The 24,485-nt window shown below is 41.6% G+C and overlaps 1 protein-coding gene across 1 annotated transcript in view; it reads left to right on the forward strand.

Moving 5' to 3' along the window:
* The window catches only part of TRPC7 (transient receptor potential cation channel subfamily C member 7), a 69,735-nt gene that overhangs the window by 39,522 nt on the left and 5,728 nt on the right, over window positions 1-24,485 (forward strand). Inside the window, exons 4-9 of the mRNA XM_054288178.1 lie at window positions 2,444-2,608; window positions 7,464-7,680; window positions 12,393-12,626; window positions 14,440-14,704; window positions 20,117-20,312; window positions 23,290-23,511. Coding sequence (XP_054144153.1) covers window positions 2,444-2,608; window positions 7,464-7,680; window positions 12,393-12,626; window positions 14,440-14,704; window positions 20,117-20,312; window positions 23,290-23,511 — 1,299 coding nt within the window. The remainder of the gene's footprint in view (window positions 1-2,443; window positions 2,609-7,463; window positions 7,681-12,392; window positions 12,627-14,439; window positions 14,705-20,116; window positions 20,313-23,289; window positions 23,512-24,485) is intronic.

Consider the following 24,485-nt stretch of genomic DNA (forward strand, 5'->3'; position numbering starts at 1 on the left):
ATAACCTTCCTCTATTTATGGTCTGCAGCATGTCTAGAGTGAGGGCTGAGATGTCCATGGGGGTTGATGAGACCCCTGACCCAGGAGGGGACCCAGCCATGGAAAATCCTGAGTTCTGTGGGGAATGGGAGGATTTGGGCCAAAGACAGATGAGCACCATCTAGGCTCCATGGCACTCTGCCTGTCTTTATTGCCTTGTACAAAATAAATTGTTCCACTGAACTGGGTTTTATGGCAATTCCTTCTCAATTTTCCTATACTTGTATTTTTATTGTAGCTGTTTCCAGACACATTGAAAAAATGGACAGATTAAAATGTCTGATGAAGTCTCTGGAATGCCAACCAGAAGTCTTTGACTGTCTCATTGCCAAGGACAGCTGAATTTCTTTGTTTGAGTGAATCCTGAACAATTGCAACAGGAGGAGGAGGTCAGGGTATTGCTTGGGCCCTTCATCCCAAAGTCTGCACATCCACCAGTGTCATTTCCCTTCCCATGAGTCACTACAAGTGTGGTTGAATTCATAATATCCGAAAATAAAATTTGCAAAAGGGATCAATTCTCTACTGAGCTTCCTTCCACTTTGTTTTTTTGTCCATTTGCCAGGAAGATTACAAGCCCAAGCAGCATTAGGACAAACACAAACACTAGGCATTAGGAAATGCCTCCTTGTAATATTGCTGTCATCACCTCAGCCTTACACTTTAAATGCTCAGAAGGACTAGGACTCATGACTTATAATTACCTTTTGTTTGTTTTTTTTTTTTGAAAGCATTCTTTTCCATGAAAGCAGCTTAAAAGAAAACATATTAAAATGTTAATATTTCCAGGAAAAAATTCTAAAGACAAAGGAGGTTAAAAGTACCCATCAATTTTCTTTGTTCTGATTGATTTATTCAGTAGAAGGGGTAGAGTCTCATCTTCTTTTTTTTTTTCTTCTTTTTGAGAAATGTAGACCCCAAAGCCTAATTCATCACAAAACGGCTGCTAATGTGCTATTAATGAAGGAAAAGTGTTACTGCAGAGCAATCCTAATTACTGTGCAACTGTATTTCCTCCTGAACAGTAACAGTTCTGTTGAGCAAACATCTCGAAAAGAGTCCATTAAGTTCCCAAATCGATCATTGTTCACAGGTAGTGAAGATAAAAGCATAGTCAGAATTTTCTCTGGTTTTCAGTCCCAAGAAAACCACAGATGACGGCTGAAATCTTCCAGCTGGGTGATCCAGGGCAAGGGGTGGCTGCTGGGCATGGTCCCTGTCCCTGTCCCTGTCCCTGTCCCTGTTCCTGTCCCTGACCCTGTCCTTGTCCCTGTCCCTGCGGCCCCTGAGCCCTCAGCAGCCTCTGCTTTCCTCCTCTCCTTTTTTCTTGACCCCCTTCCTCCTCCCCTTCACCTCCAGAAAGTTCTACTCTCTGAAAGAGCAGAGCATTTTACATTTCCCTCCTAGGAACATTTATTCAGCCACAGAACTAATAAATGAAACACTCGGTTCTACTTATGAAATCAGCTGCACCAGCAACATATTTATTTTTCATTTTTTCTTTCTATTCTTTTGCATTTTAATTATCTTTTCTTTGTGATTAAAATAGCCACGTTCTAAATTCAATCACCTCAAAGAACAATATGAACTAAAGTTTAATCTTTTATTATAAAACTCTTAGGTAGGATCTGGTGGTGCTGTAATTTTGCCATTAGGAAACTGCCCTTTTCACTTTTCTGCCGTTCACCATTTTTTTTACCCCTTTTTTTTTTTTTTTACTTCTGAACAGTAAACTGAAGAGTCCCAGTTACAGGGTACAAAACAGGTACTTTCTGTACCAGAGCACCACAGCTTTCCCTGCTGCTTTTGAATTTGTCTCTTTGTCCTATCAGTAAAGAATGAGCTGTCATATTTTGAAAGGTACTTTGAGATAAAGCATTTAAAGTAGCAAAATACCAGCCAGATCTCATAATTTGCAGGAGAGCCCTGCAGAATGGCTCCCTTTTGGTCTTTACAAAGTGAATAGAACAATTTAATGTTAGTGCTGTGTTAAGCTGCTGTGTCAATGGCCTTGGCAAAGTCATCACAGTGTTTTCCAGCTTGATTCTGAGCCCCTCTGTGTATTTTCTGAATCTCAGGGTTCACTCTCTTTCCCCAAGAAGTAACTTGCTCAGAGGCATTTTGTCAGTGCTGACCACTGATGGATTTTGGGGTTTGGCTCAGATATTCTGCTTTTTAACCACACAAAAATATCTTTCTTCTAGAGAAGACAAGGAACAGAAGTGATGCACGTTCTGCCACCACCTGGGGGTCCTCTGTGCCTAGTTTGCTGTTTTCTGTTTGTTTTATGGACAACAAAGACATAACTTGTTGTGTTCCACAGGCAATTTCAGAAGGTTTTTCCCTGAAATCTCTTCCTCTTCAGACAATGCTACTGATGTCTCTGTTTCTGCTTTTCTTGCAGTTCGTTGCTCACCCCAACTGCCAGCAGCAATTGCTCACCATGTGGTACGAAAACCTCTCAGGCCTACGGCAGCAATCCATAGCTGTGAAGTTCCTGGCTGTTTTTGGGGTCTCCATCGGGCTGCCCTTCCTTGCCATAGCCTACTGGATTGCTCCCTGCAGCAAGGTACAAACTCCTGATGGGCTGTTTGCAGGCATCTTTACCCAGGGCCTGCAGAGGAACTCCAGATTTTTCCATAAAGATGCTGGGAAGTGATTCATGGTATCCTCTAAGATACCATGGGGAGAGCAGGCTTGGGGTGTTGCTTGACAGACACAAATGGAACTGCCATGATCTGAGATTTAGTGGGTAAAGAGGGTGAGGGAATCGGTGACAAGAAAACAGAAGGAACAAGAAATGTGTGGGAGATAACATAAGAGTATGATGAAGAAAAAATAGAAGAACCACCAAAACTGGAAATAACTAAAGGAGGAGATTCTTGTTTTAGTTAACTCTGATGTTTAAATTCTTGCTCTTTTATGCACTTTTTGTTGTGGGTTCCTCCCTTCTTCAGTGCTCCTTTGTTACCTTTCCTCCTTCTTTCTGAGCTTGTAGCTTTAATTAGTGGAGCATTGTTGTGGTTTTAGTTAATGCAGCATTATTGTGGTTTTAGTTAATAGAGCATAATTGTGGTTTTAGTTAATAGAGCACTATTGTAGTTTTAGTTAGTGGAACATTATTATGACACATGGGCCTGAAACTCTGGCAAGCCCCAGGAATCTTCTTAGTGTTGCAGCAAGGACTAAGACTTAATCATAAAATCTTTATGATTTTGAGGGAAGAGATGATGAAACTTGGAATACAGCTGTATACCTAAATATAGATCAGATGGTGGAAGACAGTTTGTTGAGACCTAGAGGTCAAAGGACCAGAGCCAAACATTAGCTTAGATAAAATCTCAAGTGGTTTGTGGTATGAAATCTGTAGAGGTTTCATCCTAAAAGAATCTACTCAAACAAGTGGAGATAAATAAGTGTGTGGCTGAGTGATAAATAGCTTTGTCATTGCTCTTGCCACAGAAAAAGGGGTGGCAGGGGAGAAGATCATTTCACATTCAGCAATAGCCAACAACACCATCCCTTACAAGGAAGATGTCTTCTGCAGGAGGCTTGTCACAGGTACTTAAATTTAATAAAAATGACCCCTGCCACTGGTATTCAGTCTTGAAAGTATGTTCTTCCACTTCCTCTAAAAACCAGTGAGGAATCCTTTCTAAATATTTCAAACTCAAGTAGTTATAGACCCATCAATTAGTATTGAGGAAAGACTATAATTTGAAACACATATTAGTACAACCAGAAAAAATCCTTCAATACATCTGAGATAATAAAACACATTTAAGCCTTGGTCTCCTCCAAAATAGCTCCAAGAGGAGCACTTTGTGTTAGAGGATATGAGGATGTAACTTCATCTCCTCGAGGTCTGTACCAACACAAAGCCCCTCATTTTCCATGGGTACCAGCCAGGACTCAGAGGTGCTCACAGCGCAGTTCATGTGAAATCCAGGCCATGCTGTGGGTGCTTTTGGCTGGCTCATAGAGGGAATTATTGCTTGGAATTACCACCTTGATTCCTCCATGTCAGAGCCCAGTCTAGCAGGGATTTACGAAGCTGTTTAATTTCCTCCACCTCTGTTGAATGTGTTGGGAGTTGGCACACCAGCCAACAGCAACATTTGTGATGCAGTCTCAGAATTACAGAGGCCACATTTGAATATGGCAATAGGTAGGAAGAACAATTAGACTAGAAATAAGTGGAAAATTTAAAAAACATAAAAACTAAGAGGAAAGAAACAGAGGCAGCCCCCTGCTAAAACTAAAACAGTTTTACAGCAGAAGTAAGAAATTATTGAGAAAGTGACTTAGTTTTAATTTCTTGAGGTAGGTGTATTAAAATTTAAAAATGGGGGGAGGGGGATACTTAACTTTTCATCAGCTTTGATTTCATTATCCTAAACCTTTCATGCATTGTCATTTTTCAATGTTCGTTCCTTCTCACCCCACTAGACTGTGAAAAACCACATGTGACCTTCTAACACAAAGCCCAATTGAAATTTCTTTCAGGCAGGTATTGTCTTTTAATGCATGGATTTGCCTTGATCAGAACAATGTAGTCTTGATTTTTGATTGGGGCCTGTGATAGAAATAACTGAATCACAAACCAAATTTTTTCCCTAAGAATTGGTGCCTCACCCAAAATCATCACTGTTAATTTCAAAGGCTGCAGGTTGATCCAAGAGCCTGCTATCGTCTCATAGTGTTATTGCAGAAAATTCTACACAGGCAGCATCTCCACTCTGAGCAGCCCAGTTTTGTCCTGGTCAGCTTTACAGTTATTTTATTTGGTTTTTACTGATGGAGCAATCTTGATCTTACACAACAGGGCAAAGAAATAATTTTTCCACAGTAATAATCAAGAAATTGATGCACTCATGCAGTTACACACCTTGAGTTTAGTTATGTCATGTTGTTTGAAAACTCTTATTGTCATAAAGCATTAGACTGGTTGGAGGAATTCACACTTCATAAGTTTTTTACAGAACATTTTAGTCTACATTTTATTTTAGCTCTAAGCTAAAAATTAGATTTCTGAGAAGATATAAAAAGCATCAGCTCAAAAAAATAATGGTAAGCTTTCTGAAGTAATAAATGGGACAAATGGCTGATGTAACATTAACTAAATGCAGATTTCTGTTAAATCATGAAAGAAGTAAGGGAAATTACCCACGGAATTCATTTGGTTCTGTAATACATGGGATTATTTCTCTGATAACTGAGACTATGCTACTTTAATCTAAGGTCTTTTTGTTTTACATTTCTATAGACAGCAGGAAAAGTCTGTGTGGAGAGGATTCATGATTCAACAGGGATTGCTTTTCCTCTTTTAGTGAATTCAGGGTAGAAATGAGTCTCATACAGATTGCAAATGCACTTTCTTAAAAATTTCTTGCTAAGGATCCATGGCTGGTGTTCCACTTTACTCTTGCAATCTGAACTCTCTCAGTTCACAGGAGGAAAACATCTGAGATTATTACTGTGTGACTTTAGACCTATCCCATCACCCCCTCAGCTCAGTACTGAAATTTTAAATTCTACTACAAAGCATCAATCTACACAACATCAACCATAAAAACTGTTGAGAACTACACCAATGGTGACAGCACAAGAGGTGAACCAGAACTGTAAGGGTCGAGACTGGTTTTAACACTTCACCCACTCCTATGTCTGCCATATTATTCGTAGACAAGATTAAATAAACTTGGGTTTCAAGCCAGTGCAATATCTACCCAGCTAAACATGTCCTTACTGACCTCAGAGAATGTCAATAAGGACCTCAGGAAAGAACAGATATTTTCATTTTCTTTAATGGAAAGTCTTTTCAGTATTTAGAAGCATGCACATTTTCCAATAGGACTTCCTATTCTTTCAACTTTATAAAATATTTTATTGACATTTTATAATGTCAATAAAAAAACTCTGATAAGAAAAACAAATAAACCCCTGATTCCTAGTACTTCCTTTGAATTTCTGCTAGACCTAGAGACCTCTGCTTTTGAAATATTTCCTGTTCTGCCATAAGCAGAGACCAGGGTTCCTTGGAATTAATCTTCTATTGGAGATAAATATGAAAACAAGTAACTTCCTTTTTATGTCCTTTTTCCTATGAAGTTTTATTATCAAATCAGTGGATTTTAAAAAAAATGGATTATATCTTGGTATCAAAGGGAAGGAATCAATGAGTAATAAACTGAAAAAAATATTTTGAATTGGCTTTGAGGGGAGTTTGGAAAGACCCCATCCAGGCCAGCTCTTCCATTGCTCCCTGTTGTGTCCAACACTAGAGGCTTTGGCCCTAGTGCTCCTGAAAATGCTTCTACTCCTTCCATCATTCTGGAATAATGTTTTCTTGGGTCACAGAAAATTTAAAATTTAAAGAGTGATATTTAAATTCATTAACCAAGAAAGCTTGTCAAGAAGAGCAGAACAATTATCTGCAGGGAAGAGACGTGCTGCTCTTGTTCTTGGCTTAGTTTCTTGAAATAATCCTTGTATTCTGGAGCAAGTAATTCTCCAGCAAGAAAGTAATTCTCCAGCTTTGGTACTAATTATGAGAGAAGACTATCATAGCAAAGCATTTGAAAAGCATTACTAAAGCATATTTAACCAGAAGGCTGTTTCTTACACATTGATAATGAACCGAGAATTCACTACTAATAAAAGATTCTAACATATAAGGATGAGAATTGTGTCCATCATTAGTCTTTATATTGACACACAAGTGCATTCATATAAGACAAATAAATATGTCTCTCATATAAATGTCCTGGCTTTTCATTTTCCACTCACCATATGGCCAGGACAATTAGATATTACATATGGGTTTAAAGAAGCATTGCCATGCATAGAAAATTACCCAATGCATAATGTCTAGTAATAGCAAATAGCAACTTGAACAAATCTAAACTCCATTTAGCTAATGATCCAGAATTAATTACTGAATCCTTTTCACCCTGGGCAAAAGGTTTCAAATTTTATAGTGAAAAACATCTAGGACATCACATCAAATGTCACTGTTAGGTTGGATGTGACGTACATACATGTGATCAGGGTCTGAGAAAAAAGTTTTTATTCTGTGTGTTCTTCAGCTTTTATACTCTTAACAAAGTGTGATCTTAAGTCATTAACTACATCACAATAACTTATAAATTGGTGCAAGCAATTAGTGTCAATATAATTGGCAAAAGTTTTACAGAAATTTCATAAGGCACGTATACACATTTATTTCTGCACATAGTTTAGCTTACAAAAAATTTTCATGTATCTTTTCTAATTTGTTTCCATGCTGACAGCCTTGTCTTCTTTTTTGCTATGGATACACTCGAAAATCATCAATTTTTATTTCTCCTATTTACTCAGCTTTGCTTGCAGGCTAGCTGAGGTGGATAAATAAAAACCTTCTGACTGTGCCTGTTGCATTGCAGCTGGGACGTACCCTTCGAAGCCCTTTCATGAAGTTTGTGGCTCATGCAGTTTCCTTCACAATCTTCCTGGGACTGTTAGTGGTGAACGCCTCCGATCGGTTTGAAGGGGTCAAAAATCTCCCCAACGAGACCATCACGGATCATCCAAAGCAAATATTCAGAGTCAAAACAACCCAGTTCTCATGGACAGAATTGCTGATCATGAAGTGGGTATTGGGTAAGTGAAACCAAAGTGTCCACAAGTGCTCTGTGGAAATTCAATCTCATTAGGAATAGCATAACACACAATGACAAGACAAAGAAAAAAGAAAAATTAAAAAAACCCCAAAACAAAAACAAACAAAAAACCCCCAAAAACCCAACAAACCCCCAAGCTAAACAAACAAAAAACCCAAACCAAGAAAACTCCCCAAAACTGAAACCACTTACTATGAGTCTAGAGGTTGATGTCAAGACTTTCATTAAAAGAGGAGCAAAGAAGACTTTGATCTTGGCCACTACTTTTGAAAACATTGAATGGTGCTTAGCAAATTCCCATTTACCTGATTTTTCCATTTTCCATCATAAATGCCACAGATGTTGCCTATTTATCTCTGTTGGTTTAATCATTGCATCTTAAAGAAGATAATATTAGAATAGAAACTTGTGGCTTCACTCTGGGACAAAGTGAGCAGAAAGAAGTGTGGTGAGTCTGATTTATTACCCTGCCATGGGATCCTACTGTAATTCAGTGAACCTCAGTGTCTTTGCCTGCAAAATGAGTATAATGTCATTTGCTTTTCTTGTAGTGCACTCCAAGGTCTAGTGATGAAACCTTCTAGGCAAGTAAGAGCTAGATTTTATGAAATCCTTAGTATGAAATTTTTGCTGGTGAGAGGACAGTGCAGGGCTCAAATCTTACAAAAGAAATTAAAGTATTCAGCAATTACAAAGTAAGGATTCATGTGGGTGAACCTTTTGAGTGTGAAAGTGTGCCACATCCACAAGTCAAATTTCTGAGGAGTTTCAGACAAATTCAGATGTCTCACGTTTCCTACAGGCATCATTTACTCCTGGCAGGTCACTTAGTTTGAACGACTAATCTAAACAAGTTCAGGAGAATTTATTGGGAAATTGAGCTTATCAACTCTGTAGAATCTTTGTCTACCTCTTCTGAATCTATTTTTGTTCACCACCATGATTTTGATTCTCTTCTTGCAGCAAATAATTCCACTGTTCCATGAGTACTGATGGCATTAAATTCCCCTGAAAAATAGGATATGCCTGCTCTATCTGATGACTTCCTGGCCAGTGTTTCTTTGTTCCCTGTCCCTGTGATAATCAGAATCCCATACAGGATATTAGGCTAGAAAATGCTGCATAGATGCCAGACTGGATAGAGTAAGACTGTAAGATATATTTTTAAAATTATATTAAAGCAGTTGGACAAGATTATTAGATTTTAAACTAGGTATTCTTCCCTTATAGGCAGTAGGTATCTGTCTGCTTGTTGAGTTCCTGAGAGATGAAGAAGAAAACATTTCATTTAAAGAGAAGGTTTTCACTTTTCTGGGAGTAGAAAGGTGATTCATTGTACAGACTCCTGAATATAATGAGATTTTCTAATGACTGCCTACATCTGCACTGACAATCTTCTCTGGCCATTTTACCTGCCTGCCTCCAGAAAGCTTCAAGTAATGTTTCAGCAATGCTGAGGTGAAAGTTTGGTGCATGTGGCCTGCAGATACCTGCACTTGTTGAGCCCCATGCGTGACCCTGAACTTAAAGGATTGTAAAAGCACTAAGAGTAGCAGCTTTTAGTGCTAAAATCTTACAGATATTATAAATACCTATATTCAAGTAGAAATATCATTAAAGTGGCCAACACAGACCTACCTAGTGGCCTTCTCTGATGGAGTGACTGTGTAGGTGTACAAGGACAAGGTGCAGATGTCATTTAACTGGACTTTTGTAAAGCCTTTGACATGGATCCCCACAACATCCTTCTCTCTAAATCGGAGACAGATGGATTTGATGGGTGGGCTGATGGATGTGTAAGAAAGCTGCTGAGGGCTGTGTGGCCAGTGGGTTGGGTCAGAGTCCACTGGTGACAAGTGGTGTCCCTCAGGATCTGTATGGGGACAGTGTTATTTAATACCAGCATCAATGACAGAGAGGGCTCTAGTGCACCCTTGGTGAGCTGGCAGATGGTAAATGCTGAGGCTGGCACACCTGAGGGATGGGATGGATTGTCAAGTTTAAACATTCATGGGCATCTCATGATCTTAAACAAGACCAACATCCCCTTTGTACATGGTGCACAGCAGTTTTGGCTCATGTACCCAGGGCTCATTGCCTCCCTTGGCTGCCTCTTCCCTTTGGCCAGGGCTTCCCATCTCTTCCTCTTCAAATGAGGAAGGCTGGCATTTCCTCATGAACAGCATGGGCAGAAGTGTGCACTCAAAGCAGGGGGTTTATTTCTAAATCCCCACTGCAAAAGCAGCCAGGGTAGCAGTCAAACTCTGGGTAGATGCAATCTGAGCACTATTAATCTCTTAATCCAACAGCCTTTGGTGGACCCAGGAGGGCTCAAAGGCAGCTCTGCAACATCAGCTGCTCCTGATTTATGTACCAGGCCAGAGGATATAAAAATCTGACAAACGGTTCCTTTTTGTGTACAGGTGGTGCACAGCACTTCTTGCACACTCCCATTTTTCTTCCAGATGGGCTGTGCCTGTATCTTGACTCTCCTTCCCCTGCTGAAACCAGAATTGCCCTTCAAGGTGACATTTCTGATTATCCCTGCTGTGGGAACAAGACATGCAGAAGCTGAGCCTAGGATGTGCTCACATCCCACATCTCTGAGCATCAAACTCAGGGAAACACCCCCTGCCAGAGCCATTGGGGGCCTCAGAAACACCACACTGCAATCTAATCACATCCTGGCAGAGCTGCTTTGTCTAACTACTTCTTATTTCTTACACCTCATTTTATGTCACATCCCCTGAATTTTAGCTGATTTTTCTTTTCTCAATACTTTTACTGGGGAGAAACTTTAAATTACTCTCTCATAATGGATATACAATTACCCAGCGGTACTGACCAAGTAATTACTGTAACTTTCCTACTTGTCCTGACAGACATTTTTTAAAAATGATTGCCACAAAGTTGGGGAAAAGAACAGTGGAAATTATAGGCCACTAGCATGTTACTTTCGCAGATGGATTCTTATTTTAGTCAGACTCCTCAGTTTTAGACACTTCTTCATTAATCTGTGGCTTAGGTATATTAAGTGAGCAAGATTAAAAATAAATTTGGATGGGAATCATTTCTGGTCATCAGTGAACAAGTGCTTTGTTGGGCAATGCTACCATGCATGTGATATTTCTTTAAGTGCTTTGGTACCTTTTTAAAGCACACATATAATGCACAGGGCTAATGGCTCCTATCCATCATTTCTGGAATGCTTTTTTTTCAAGGCAGAAATGTTTCTTTAATATTTCATCCTTGCTCCAGGAAAATTCCTGAGAAACCAATTCTTCCACCTTCTCTCTTAGGCTATTTATTATTAAATCTCACTCTTGGTGAGCGTCAGTGTGGGATGAAGTTCCTGCTTTCACACAGCCAGGCACCAAGGAGAAGGAGAGCTGGGATGCTCCTCTCCTGCCCTCTGCTCAGCATCCTGCAGCTCTCAGGCTCTCTCCCAGGACTGACCTACACCAGGGAACATCTCCAGGGAGTTCCCAGGGCTGTGGAGCTCACAGGCTCGCTGTGACCTTGCCTGATGGAGAGCTCAGCTTTCCTTTTTCTCTTTAAATCCTTGCCCATGCACAAGGACTGAGAGCGGCAGCTCTCCTCTCCTCCACCTCAGGCTACATTCCCAGTGACCTGTTTCCCTCTCTGTAACCCCAGTGCACCTCTGGGGACACCCCAGCAGCTTCCGAAAGAGCCAAGCAAAAGCATTTACATGCCACACCACGAGAGCTTCCAGCAGAGAGGATGAGAGGAGTTCACAGAAAGGAGAAGATTGCAGGAGGTCACATGGAAATTGGCAGGCGCTGCTCCTCCTTGATTAAATGTGAATTTTGCTGCTGCTATGGAAACAGGACTGGGTAGAGAGCAGGAAATATTTATCAGTGGGTTAAATATTCCAACACTTTAGCTATTCAAGAGCGAGATTTTGGCCCTGGAGCCCTGCTGAGATTGAAACTTGGGTAAATTGGTGAATCTGACCTGAGCTCTTTGACTGAATTCACTTGTCCACTCCGGCTCTTCCCAGCGGGACATGGATGTCAAATATTTGAATTCACTGGGTTTGGCATTTAGGTTTATTTGTAAGTCTTGTCAGAAATCATAAATTTGGGCTAAACTCAGTGTTTGCAAAGTGGTAGTTCAGACTTTAATATATGGAAATTCATTATTTAATAGAGAAAGCTTTATGAAATTGGAAGGAAAGAATTTCTGTCTTACCCTTTTTTAATCACAATAAACTTACTCTTGAACAGTTCTGTTTGCATTCTCAAAATGGACACCCCCACTATCTTAGGGAAGGAGGAACAAAGCAGCAGAGCAAGCAGTGCCATTTTCAGTGCCACGGTGTAGGAAGGTCATTCTGGGGACAAGAGAGGAAATCTACTTTTTTTCCAACTGCATCAGCAGTAGAATTTTCTACTGTCATCAGAGTTTCTGAACAGTGCTTTTTCTGTCATCATCATCAGAAATCAGCTTTTTTATTGACATATAGTGACATTTTGAGATTTCTGCTTCATAAGCACAAAAGGTTGGATTAATTTTTAAGAAAAGATGGCATGAGCCATTCTCAATTCATATGTTTAATTAAAAAGTCTGCAGCTTTGATCTTAGAAGCCACTGCAAGCAGGAAACAAACAGATCTGTCTGAATAAACATCTCCTGTGCTTGCCAGTTACAGATGCTCTGATCCCTCCACAGGTATGATATGGTCGGAGTGCAAGGAGATCTGGGAAGAGGGTCCCCGTGAATATGTGGTGCATCTCTGGAACCTGCTGGACTTTGGGATGCTGTCCATCTTTGTGGCATCATTCACTGCCAGGTTCATGGCTTTTCTCAAAGCCTCTGAGGCACAACAGTACGTAGATCAGTACGTTCAGGATGATGACCTCAATAATGTCACCCTTCCCCCTGAAGTTGCTTACTTTACCTATGGTAAGATGCTTTTTGCTATCTAATATTTCCTGTTCTTTTGAGTTAATGTGTGGCAATACTGAAAGCAGCTTTCTTTTTGTGATATTTATATAGTATTTTTTCTGAATAAACCGAATTATTTTCCCTAGATGTATCCATTCCAGCCATCTTCCTAACCAGTCAGAAAGGATCTAAACCTCATTCAGCCTCTGCTCTTGTGCTACATTCAGGTCAATCACATGCTGAAAATGTAGCTTGAGCAACAGGTAATCAGGAACGATGAGTGAGCAGAACAGAATTTAAATTACAGATGAATTAATCTACTTGGCTTTCCAAATGAGAGAGGAGGGAAATGTGTGAACAAACACAGAATCTGAGGCTGCAGTAACTGCATTTCTGTTACATCCAACACCTCGACAAAAATAAATAAGAATAGCAATAAAAATAGCTGCTGCTCATCAGAACCTACATTTTTGTAGGGTCTGTATCATCTATAAGTGCTGACATTGGGAAATGCAAGCCGCAGCAGTGCCTTGAAAATGCTCTTTTGGATGGCTGAAATGGTTTTTCTTTGCTATACAGCAATGAACAGAGCTTCACACACATGTGGGGAGTGGAGACACTGCACACCTCTGCCAGCTCTAGATGGGCAAAACCCACAGGGATTTTTGCTCACAGGGGCTGCAGGAGCTCCAGAGCTGGGCACTAAGGAACACCATGGCTCCCTAGGTGTTGTGGTGGTTGTTCTGGTGCTGCACTTGGGCTGGAGAGGAGAGCTGGGGCAGCATTTCCTCCACTTAGACCCACCCAGCCCCAGAGCCACGGGCCTGACCCAGAGCAGTTCAGAGCCACAGGATGTGAGTGGCCCCACCAGCTCAGCCTCCAGCATCCCTCCCTGGCCACACAAGCCAAGAGCCACGGAGATGAGATTGTGGCTTCTCCCCCTCTGCCTTGCTGCTCACCCATTCAAAGTGAGTTCATGACACAAAGGTGCAAAGGGTCCAGAACAGAATATCCCAACAAGATGCTGTGAATTTCTCCATCTGCTGCTTTCCCTTTGGTTCAGATTACTGCAAATAATGCCCTAGTTTACAGCTGTGGCCCTGAAGATGTCACATGTTTTATCTGCGAGTTGCAGTCTTTCCATCAAGAGCCTGAGTTGATGCAAGGGCACTTATAAGCCATATTAATATAAATGTTTACATTTCAGCAGATTAGGTAAATGATGCATATCTGGAGCTTTTTAAAGTAAAAATATTAGAGTAACTAGACTTTAGAAACTGGTTTTAATTTAGAGATAATATGAAAATGGTACACAATGTTTATATCTACTTTATCTGAAAAAAATCCTAACTTTCTTATCTAATGGTGGGGATAGAAGATCTTGGTCTCCCTAGTGCTTCCTTTCCAAATACTGACAGAGTACCCTGTATCCAAATCTACAGCTGTACTCCACTGTGTTGTGGCTTTGGTTCTCCATCTCAAGAGCTTCAAATGGAGAAAGCACAGCACAGTTAATATTCAACTTGGAATCAGAAAATATCAAGTTTGTTTAAAGCCATGTTGATTTTTTTTTTTTTCACTGTGTGGCTTCAGTAAATCCCAGTGATTTGGTAATTTCCTACCTTTACCATGTGAAAAATACAACTAATTCACCATATTTGTACAGCACGTTGTGGTCCAGTGTACAATTGCCCCAAAGTTGTTTGGTTTTTTTTTTTCTCTTTAACTCCCACCCAAATGCAAGACTGAGTCTGGAAAAGGGTCATTTATCATAGCAGCTTCCAGCTAACCCTTTCTGTTACTAACACCCAGTGTACATGTATTGTTTTAGCCAGGAACAAGTGGCTCCCCTCGGATCCCCAGATCATTTCAGAAGGCCTGTATGCCATAGCTGTGGTACTCAGCTTCTCCCGCATTGCTTACATTCTTCCAGCCAACGAAAGCTTCGGCCCCTTGCAGATCTCTCTGGGCAGGACCGTGAAGGACATCTTCAAGTTCATGGTCATCTTCATCATGGTGTTCCTAGCCTTCATGATTGGGATGTTCAACCTTTACTCTTACTACCTTGGTGCAAAGTACAACCCCGCGTTTACAACGTGAGTACGCGTGGGAGGGAGGCTGCTCTGCAGGGCTGGCCCCTCTGGCCCTCTGCTCAGGGGCTTTCAGAGCAGGGACAGTCCTGCTGAGAATGAGGGATGTGTCCCATGCATCCAGGGGAAAGCCTCCTCCCTCACTGTAATGTGGCACCAGCACGGCACTGGGACAGTTTTGTGTCACAAATCCCCCTTAACTTGCCTTAGGGATATAGGCGGGGCTTTCCTTCCCACATACCTGTCTGTGGGAATCCTGGCACAATGTTTTCCCCTTGGTGTGAGCTTACTTTCAGGAAACCACTCCAAAGCCACAGAGCCTGAGCCCACAGTGGTGACTGTGTGCACAGCAGACATTTGATGCTGCATTTGATGTGTCAGTCCTGAAACGTGTCACACAGTGAGCCTGGGGCTAAGCTCATCACTCCTCTTGGAGAAATTACCTTTCCAGCGTCATTTCTGTCCTGCAAGTGGCTGTTGCCTTACAGTTTTACCACACCACCCTCTTGTGCCACATGTAACCTGTAACACAATGTTTACTTTCTCTTGTTGAGCCAAATTTGCATTCTAGACCTCTCCTGGAGCCTCAGGGTGCATTTTAATGGAAGGATTTCTGAGACCATTTACATCTATCTGTGCTCAGTAGTTAGGGAGAAGAGAACTGACTGTGTGGGATGTGACTTGCTTCAGATTTGAAAAGAAGAAGATGCCCTTGAAGCACAAGATTTAATGAATATTAAGGCTGCACCATCCCTGGCTGCCTGGTGGCACAGCAGCCCTCACTTGTGGCATCCCCCAGGCACATCCCTGGAGAGCAGCACTGACAAATTCCACTCACTGGTGCAACTCTGCACAGTAGCTCTGTTATTAGCACTCATTATCTAAGTGCATCTTCCAGTAGTTACTGTCTTTTGATTGAAATAATGATCAAATATTCACCAAAATGATGACTGCTCACTGGAGTAAAGATTGCTTTAAATGCCCAAGGGATATTTTGACTGGGGAGAGATCCTCCTTAACTTCAGCCTGCTGACTGCTTATCCTGGGGGGACTTCATGTTCTTATAAAGCAAATCTTCCATGAGCATAAATTTTCCTTTCAAGAATTTGGAAGAGCCTTTAAAAATACTTACTTTCTTCTGATTATTTAAACACACAGGAGGTGGCAAATGATGATCAGTGAAAATGAGCCCTTTCATCATGTGAAACAAAGAGAATAGATTTACATTCATTCCAAAAATCCTTCTTAGACATTCCATGCAAAAAAAAAAAAATAGAAGCCCTGAGGTAGACAGTCTCAAACAATTTTAATAAGCTAATTGCAAGGTTGTTTTGGCAGATGGGCAGATACCAGTTGTAGAAGTGCTTCCTGCTCTATTTTGGGTGGCTGCATGTTGGCCTTGCTGAAGGTGGTGGTCCCATGCTGCCATCAGTTTACTCATGGAAAGGAGAAACATTTCAGTATTAGAGCTTGGGTATTAGAGCTTTTATTACAGCTTCACAGGTATTACAATCGATTATCTTTGTTTCATTCCTTGAAAAATCCCTGGGGCAAAAAGGGGTCATGCTTACTTTAGTGTCCTCATAACCCTTCTGTGACTGCAGCAACACCACACAAGCCATCTCCTGGGAGCGTGTTTGTGAATTCTGATGAGGATGGGTGAAATTTTACAGCGAGTTTTGCAGTCAGAAATGTGACTATTTAACTCTGATTCTCAGAGGTGACTTGGACAGTTGTGACAGAAAAAGGCCCAGTGGATTTGTGCCCATAATTGACTGTGGGCAGTTCCAAACAGCACTGCCAGCTCCCTGGTTTGCCTCAGTGGGAAGCCTTAGACAAACAGCTGCTCACTAAAATACTTCAAATTACACATTTTAAAAAAGCACACCTTCCCAGGGCAGTATGTAAGCAGAAAAAGAGTGCACACTGAGGGAATTGCTTGCTTAGTTTTAATGATAATAGTTAGTGAATATTTGGTTTAACTTTCACCCTCCCTTTCTACTGTACTTTGAAATTGTGTACTCAATTTCTTCTCTGTTCATCTACAGAGCAAGCACATAGCACCCCAGTGGCCTCTGATTTGAGTTATTATACAAAGTTTCTGTCATTTCTTTCCTTTTGATGCTCTGGAAGCAAAGGAAATAAGGATGCAGTTGTCTTTACTCCACACTAGTTAAATATAGAAATTATTTAACTAAATACACTTTCAACATTTTTTGGAAGTTCTTCAATGCTGAAGAGCAGATCATTTCCCCAGCAGTTGCCACCACACCAGCTATGTTTATCTGTTTATCAGATGCTGTGTACAGCACACAGCTCTTGAAACAGCCTGTAATTAAGAACATGCTATGCAAACAAAATCGAAATGGAGGCAAGGCTGATTGTGTTCATCTTGCTTTCTGCATCAGAAATCAGGCTGAAGGCTACAAGGCAAGGTTTTCTGTCTCACTCTCCCCAAAGGGGAATGTGACTCACTGCTCAGTGCCAAAGCTACTTCCAGGCTTGGAGGCTTTTTTCTACTTGTTTTGTTTTGTCAAAATGTGATAGTTTTGTAGATTGCGTTGACTGTGTTGCTTTTTTGGCAGAGTTAGTTCTCAAATTCATTTAAGGAGATAAATCTGAAAGGATGCCTTAAGGTTTCTTAAAGAGTAGGGCACAAGACTGATATGAAATGACAGCCTTGCCATGATCCTTTGTGATGAAAAGCACTCTGCTGTACACAAAAGTGAGGAAAATCTGCAAATAAATAACTGGCTATGGTGTGTTAGGAAGCATCACCTTCCTCAGTGCAAAATCCTTAAATTTTACTGAAATAAGTGTAATGAACCAAACAAACAAACAATCTCTGTGGTCTCCCCAGTGCAGTCAGTTCTCCCCCAGTAAAGAGGGTGATTGCTGCAGAGGCTCCTCCACAGGGAGCATCTGCCAATCTGTCACTGCCAGACCCCCCTGCTGCCAGGAGCTGTCAAGCTGGGAAGGACTCCTGACTTCCTAAATCCTTCATTTGTTTGCCTTTGAGAAGGATGAAACACCTGCTGACCTTGCAGGAAGGGGGTAAATTGCTTAGCTGGCAACAAGGGGACACCTTGGCATTTTGGAATCTTTGAGAACTTGGCTCCCAACGTCCTCCTCTCATGTTTTAGTGAGATATTCTTAAAAAAAAAAAAAAAAGAAAAAGAAAAAAAAAAAGCCCAAATTATGTTCTCTGCAACCTGTGCCAAATCTTGTGCAACCTGGCAATAATCTAAAAGGGAGAAGGAAAGAGTCATCCAGCCTTTGTGAAGGGTAGGGATGGGCTGGTACAAAGTCTCCTTAAATCGTTTCCTCTGACAGAGAGGCCTGCATCTGCCTGGGGCACTGCTAAACATCATTTTGGTGCTACAGGTTAGGTCAGCCTCTCCAGCAGCCTCCCAGACCCACCACCACAGGCACTGGTCCCTTACCTGACACTGGAAATCAGGTTTGTGGACATGACAGAGGAACCTGGCACCCCCCTTACCTCTGGGGCTCGGGGTGGTCAAGGCTGCTCACAGCTCTCAATTTAGTTTCCAAGGAGAATCTGGCACTGCTCGAGTATAGAGGTCAATGCTCAAGCTGCAGAAAAGGAGCAGAGCTGACACATTGTATTAAAATCTGCCAACAGGGCGGAAAACTGAGGGAACCTTTCTAAATTAAAAAGGAAAGTTAATTGCAGGGTGCAGCTGGGCTCCGGGCTGGAGTTATGGTTTTTATTAGTTTGGGAAATCACCTCGGTGGTGGGTTTCAATGCCAAAGACCATTGGTGTAATATGTGTTCTTAAACTGGAAAATACAACATCTATTGAAGGAGCAGTGGCCAGATTGCCGCTGCACAGTGCGGGGAGCCTGACACATTAATGCCAGGTCAGCCCTGCTGCAGAGAGGGCAGGAGGACAGAGCAGGGTGTTACAGGAGAGGAAAAGCAGGGGGAAAAGTGATGGCACCTGAGTGCAGCATGGTCACACATCCCCCAAGGGTATCTCTGCAGCCCTGCAGAGCAACAGGCTCAGGGAGTGGGATATCAGCAACTCTGGTTATCGGTGAAATTGTACAGCATTTATTTGAAACATCACTCAAGGTCAGTCCCCACAAAACAATATACAGAGTAAATATTATACTCTTTACTGCAGTTTTACTACTACTTGTAAGTGAGCTGTGGAGTACCACAAATTATGATGAGAATTAAAAACCAGTTTGCTGCAGCAGAAAGAAGCTGTCCAGGAATCTGCACCAGCCTTTCAAAGGGTTGAAATTAATTTCTCTTGCTTTTATGAATGGTGGAATTGACACTGGAATTGATGTAATGTTTATTTTTCCTGTTGAATATGCCACGGTTTGTGTCTATAAGCTGTTTTTATAAACAGATTTAGCAGGATTAGTAAGATGCCACCCTAGCAAGAAAAATTTCATCAAAATAATTTTTTATGGCATTGTTTCATTTGAAGGTGCTCCCTCCTGGCAGGCAGGAGGAGAAGGGAGGCAATTAACTGTTAACAGGCTAAGGTTTGCTCAGCAAAGGCAAAATGCCTTATAAGATAAATATTAGGCAAAAACTTTTAAAAATGTGCCAGCATCCCTCCTCCTCCTCCTCCTCCTCCTATCCTTTTCAGCTGTGGCTGCTCCCCTCCCCTGTTAGAGCCCCAGCTCCTTGGGTCAGACTCTCATCCTGACCTGTTAGTCCAGCTTCATTCTTTCCAGCCCCACTTCTCTTTGTCATTGGCTTATTCCCCTTTTTCCTGTCTTTCAGCCTTTTAATTTTCCTCTTGCTCCTTTCCGCTTTCAAGCAAGGATAATAATCAAATCAAAATTCCTCTCTGCAACATCTTGTATCACTCCTTAAATCCAATTTCTTCCTACAAATGCTAGGGTGTCTGACATGTTTGGAGTCCCAAAGCAGGATGGGAAGAAAATCACACTATGGTCTGACTATATTTGCACTCTGTGTTCTTTATAATAATGCCACAATGCAGAACTCTTCAGTCCTTTCTCCTGGGTAAAAGACATGCTTCTCTTCTGCCCTGGAAACTGCAGAGAAGGAGGTCAGACTTGGTTCTATCTTCTTGGGAGGAAAAAAGAGTGAGTGAATGAGTAGAAGCAAAAGCCCTACATAAAACGTTTCAGACTGCAAGTTGCCCATGGATTTGTCATCCCTATTAGGGACACAAAATCCTAGTGTATTGCACCCGACAAGAACAGATGGAGCAAATCAGGGCAGTCTGTAACTTTGTAGGATTAATCAGAAATCATATTTCTTTATCAGATCAGGAAATGTGATTTGGCACATCCCTAGGTGATGGATAATGGGTTGCAATAACTGTGCCAAGATATATTTATATTTGTGGATTGCTGCTTTTATTATTAGCATGCGGCCTGGCTAACCCAGTGTTGTTTTATTTTTAGGGTAGAAGAAAGTTTTAAAACCTTATTCTGGTCAATATTTGGCTTATCTGAAGTGATATCTGTGGTGCTGAAGTATGACCATAAATTCATTGAGAATATTGGATATGTACTCTATGGAGTATATAACGTGACTATGGTGGTTGTGCTGCTTAACATGTTAATAGCCATGATCAACAACTCCTATCAGGAAATTGAGGTAAGATAAATCAGATTACAAACTCAAACTTAATTATTACTGATAATGAAAATGCTAAAAACCCAAGGATGCTGTAGTTTATTTTACATCCAAGGTTAGAATCATGAAAACATCATATGTGGTATAACAGTTAAGGCTGAATCTGTCCCCAGATTATGATTGAATTAATAATCAACAATGAATAATTTCTGTAACTATTTCAGCTTCCTTGTTTTTAATGATCCTCTGTGAGTAAACCAAATTTCCTTAACATGTATTTAATGAAAGTGGCTTGTGATATTTTTTATTCCTTTTGTTGGTTATCATAATTTATCCATGTGTGTTGCCTTAGCTGCATTGTTTGCTTATGACAGAGTAAAATTTCTTCTGACTTTTTGGCCTGTTCTCTACTGCTTAAACACTCCAGCCCATGTAGATATGAAGCTCATGTGCATTCATGAAAATGTTTAGAAATTACCAGGCATAAAACTTGATACAATTTTTTTGAAGAGTCTTTAGGGTCTGCAAAACATGACTTTGTGGACATTTACAAAATCCATCTTTTAAAGCATATAAACAGAGCCCTCAAGGAATATTAATAGGTTTCTGCAGAAAGGCATTTGCAGGGTTTACCCAGTCCTGTTCAGTAGCGTGGCTATTAGCAGAGTGGATTTGCTAAATGCTTTGGACATAAACAACTCCCTGCTAATCTAAATAAAGGCAGAAAAAAATACATTATTTGGATAATGTTAATGTTGAGTCACCTTTTACTTCTGATTTGTTAAATGTCAAACTTCTGCAGTTGGGTTTGTAGTAATTACTTGTCCTAATCTCCCCTCAAAACCTGACATTGAAAAAGGCCAGGGCTGAAAATATTTTCTCACTGTAATGTCTGATTCATCCATGAACTGTAGTACAAATATAACTCTATCCTGTGCATGCTGTAACTGAGTCTAAAGGTCAGAGAGACCTTACACATGCTCTCTGCCCCAGAACCTTTCAGGATTGCAGAAACCAGAGTCATTTCTCCAAAGGTTTCTAATCACACAGGATCAAGCAATTCCCTGAATCCTATTCACCTGAAACAAGTTTTACTTCAGAAGGGGTCTCAGCCTCTTACTGCATTTTCCATTTTATTGTAGTAGACGGAGATGCTCTTGAAGAAAAAAAGATCTCTGAAAATATCTGAATAGATGGCCCATATTGACTTTCCAGTTTAAACTTTGTGAAAGCCATTTTCTTGGAAAAATGGTTTGTCATTCTTCTTGATTGCATGGAAAGTTTCTAAATTTTGTTAAAGATTACTTGTAACTATCAGCAAGCAAAACAAGTGTGAGTGTTTGGCCCAGATCCTCCTAATTGAAGAAAAACTAGTTCTTCTCATAGTAATTAATTTCAGTACTCACTAGTGTGAGATTTCGAGAGCTCTCTGTGAATCTCTGTGAAGATTAAAGAGAGTTGTAGAATCTGAGTCAAATAGGTTGGAAAAAACCTATAACCATTCATCCAGGTGGGCAAGGCCACCACCAAACCATGTCCCCAAGTGCCACATCTGCACATCTTTCAGTATCCCCAGGAGTGACTGACTGCAGAGGAAGTCCCTATTGCCAAAGTGTGTGTCTGACCAGAGCAATGTCAGTGATGTCCTGGGATGGACATTACTGAGGAATTAAATTCCACTATGGTCAGTGGGCAGATGGTTTGCTATTAGCTGGAGTGACAAGACCATATTTTCCAGCCTTCCATTTAACATCTCTCTTTGCTGCTTCTGGTTTTCCTCTGTTTATACCTCAAGTATTGGTGCTTCCTGACAAATTTGGATTTATAGAAAGAAAGAAAGAAATCCTTTTGCTAGCCATAGAACAGAACAACTCCCATCAGTAGTACTTCTCACTGCATAACAGAAAGGCATTAGAACTGTTCACTGGTGGTTTGTTCTGTAATTGACCTTAAAGGTTTTGTGAGGTGCAACCCCAAACCATGAGAACAGAGAAGGGAATGCTGCTGCTCTGGTGAAGCCACACTGCTGTAGCTGTGGCAGAATTCATCTCCACGGTGTCGTGGCAGTTCCTGAGCAGGTTCCAGAGGTTCAGGGTAATCAGAGGGTATGAATTCCAACAGAACACACAATTCCAGATGTACACGAGTACAGGGAGCTGGCAGATCCACACCCCTGCTCCTTCTGCCCTCCATGTAAAGCACAATGAACACAGTGGTACAGCAGCTGTATCTCATCCTTTCTTCTGCCTGATAAATGCTCCTGGTACATGGCCCTGATCATCCTCCTGTATAAATGCCAAGTTGAACGATTTCCTCCATAAAATATTTGCTAACCTTGCCCTTGTTACTTGGAAGTGATCCTGGCCCACTTTGACAATTCATAAAGGACATTCACAGACTTTGAATGATGGAGTTTTTCTCCACCTTCATCAGCGGCAGGAGGTGAACAGTAGGAGAATTAAAGGGTTTGGGGATACATGATGGTGAATACAGACAGGACCCAAGAGGAAATCAGCTGATGACAGAGGAATGCTCATCCAGCAGTGTCTGAGCCTCCCTAAGGGGATTCCTGGCCACAGCAGTGGTAACAGATGGCACAGAGCACTGCAGTTCATCACAGACAGTCTTTGCTGTTGTTGTGCTCATAAAAATTTTTTCTGCTTTCCATGTCTCTATGTTCTGACACATTCATTTGTCAGCATAGCAAAAACCCAGATTGTTACTGAGACAACCCCTGTGATATACAAGGAAATAGTCTAATATTTGGAACACACATGTGTTCTGTTTATGCATCATTTTGTTTAAATTTTCCTTGTTTTGAAATCACCACAGAGAAGCCTACGAATACACATTTTGTGCAGAACCTTGTTCTGGGAGGCAGAATTTTGTTGTAGTTAACAACATAATCTGTATCTGTATGTTTGTCCCGGTCAGAGCTAAATTCCTTCCTATTTACTAATTTGGGTGTTGATTTGCTTTTCCTTCTCCCCTTCCCAAGGAGGACGCGGATGTGGAGTGGAAGTTTGCACGTGCCAAGCTCTGGCTATCCTACTTTGATGAAGGAAGGACTTTACCTGCTCCTTTTAATCTAGTGCCAAGCCCTAAATCATTTTATTATCTCATACTGAGAATAAAAATGTGCCTCATAAAACTCTGCAAATCTAAGGCCAAAAACTGTGAAAATGACCTTGAGATGGGGATGCTGAACTCCAAAAAACGGGTATGTTTTATTTCCACTTTTCAGCTTCTTTGTGGAAAGGATTCATGCCAGGGAGCTGCTGGAGAGGCCTGGATGGTGCTCAGGGACAACTGCACGTTGTTCTATCACATTGCAAGCAGGGTGTCCTCCCAAAGGTGTGGCCTCGTTGGACCAGGCACCAGGGAAAGGGCAATTTTTGTAAAAGCAGGCACTTTTTAACTTTTGTAAAAGCAGGCACTCCAAGGCCAAATAAGCAAGATCAGAGAGAGGGGCAGAAGCAGAGGCACAAAGAGGTTCACAACTTGTCTGGCTCAGGGCCATTGTTCCAGTTTTCCCAGCTGAGCTGTGTGGCACTGCCCAGGGAGGGGACAACAGGGTGGCACTCTCCAGCTGATATGTGTGCAGGCCACCCTCAGCTGTAACCTTGGAAGAGAGACTGAGGAGAAGGGAAGGGAAATTGGAGGAGGCTTTGCAGAATTTGTCTTTGGGGCATGTAGGCTGCTTTAAGGTCTGTTTGGACCTCTTGGAGGAGCAAATAACAGAGCCCCCCAGCTCACAGTGAACTATCCAGCTCATGGTGAGCCATCCAGCTCATGGTGAGCCATCCAGCTCATGGTGAGCCCCCCAGCTCATGGTGAGCCATCCAGCTCATGGTGAGCTCCCCCAGCTCGTGGTGAACCATCCAGCTCATGGTGAACCATCCAGCTCATGGTGAGCCCCCCAGCTCATGGTGAACCATCCAGCTCATGGTGAACACTTCAGCTCGTGGTGAGCCATCCAGCTCATGGTGAACCATCCAGCTCATGGTGAACACTTCAGCTCGTGGTGAGCCATCCAGCTCATGGTGAACCATCCAGCTCATGGTGAACCATCCAGCTCGTGGTGAACCATTCAGCTCATGGTGAGCCCCCAGCTCATGGTGAACCATCCAGCTCATGGTGAACCATCCAGCTCGTGGTGAACCATTCAGCTCATGGTGAGCCCCCAGCTCATGG

This window comes from Melozone crissalis, unplaced genomic scaffold (genome assembly GCF_028551555.1).
Source record: "Melozone crissalis strain CALT ecotype California unplaced genomic scaffold, PUWL_Pcris_2 ptg000061l_1, whole genome shotgun sequence".
NCBI lineage: Eukaryota > Metazoa > Chordata > Aves > Passeriformes > Passerellidae > Melozone > Melozone crissalis.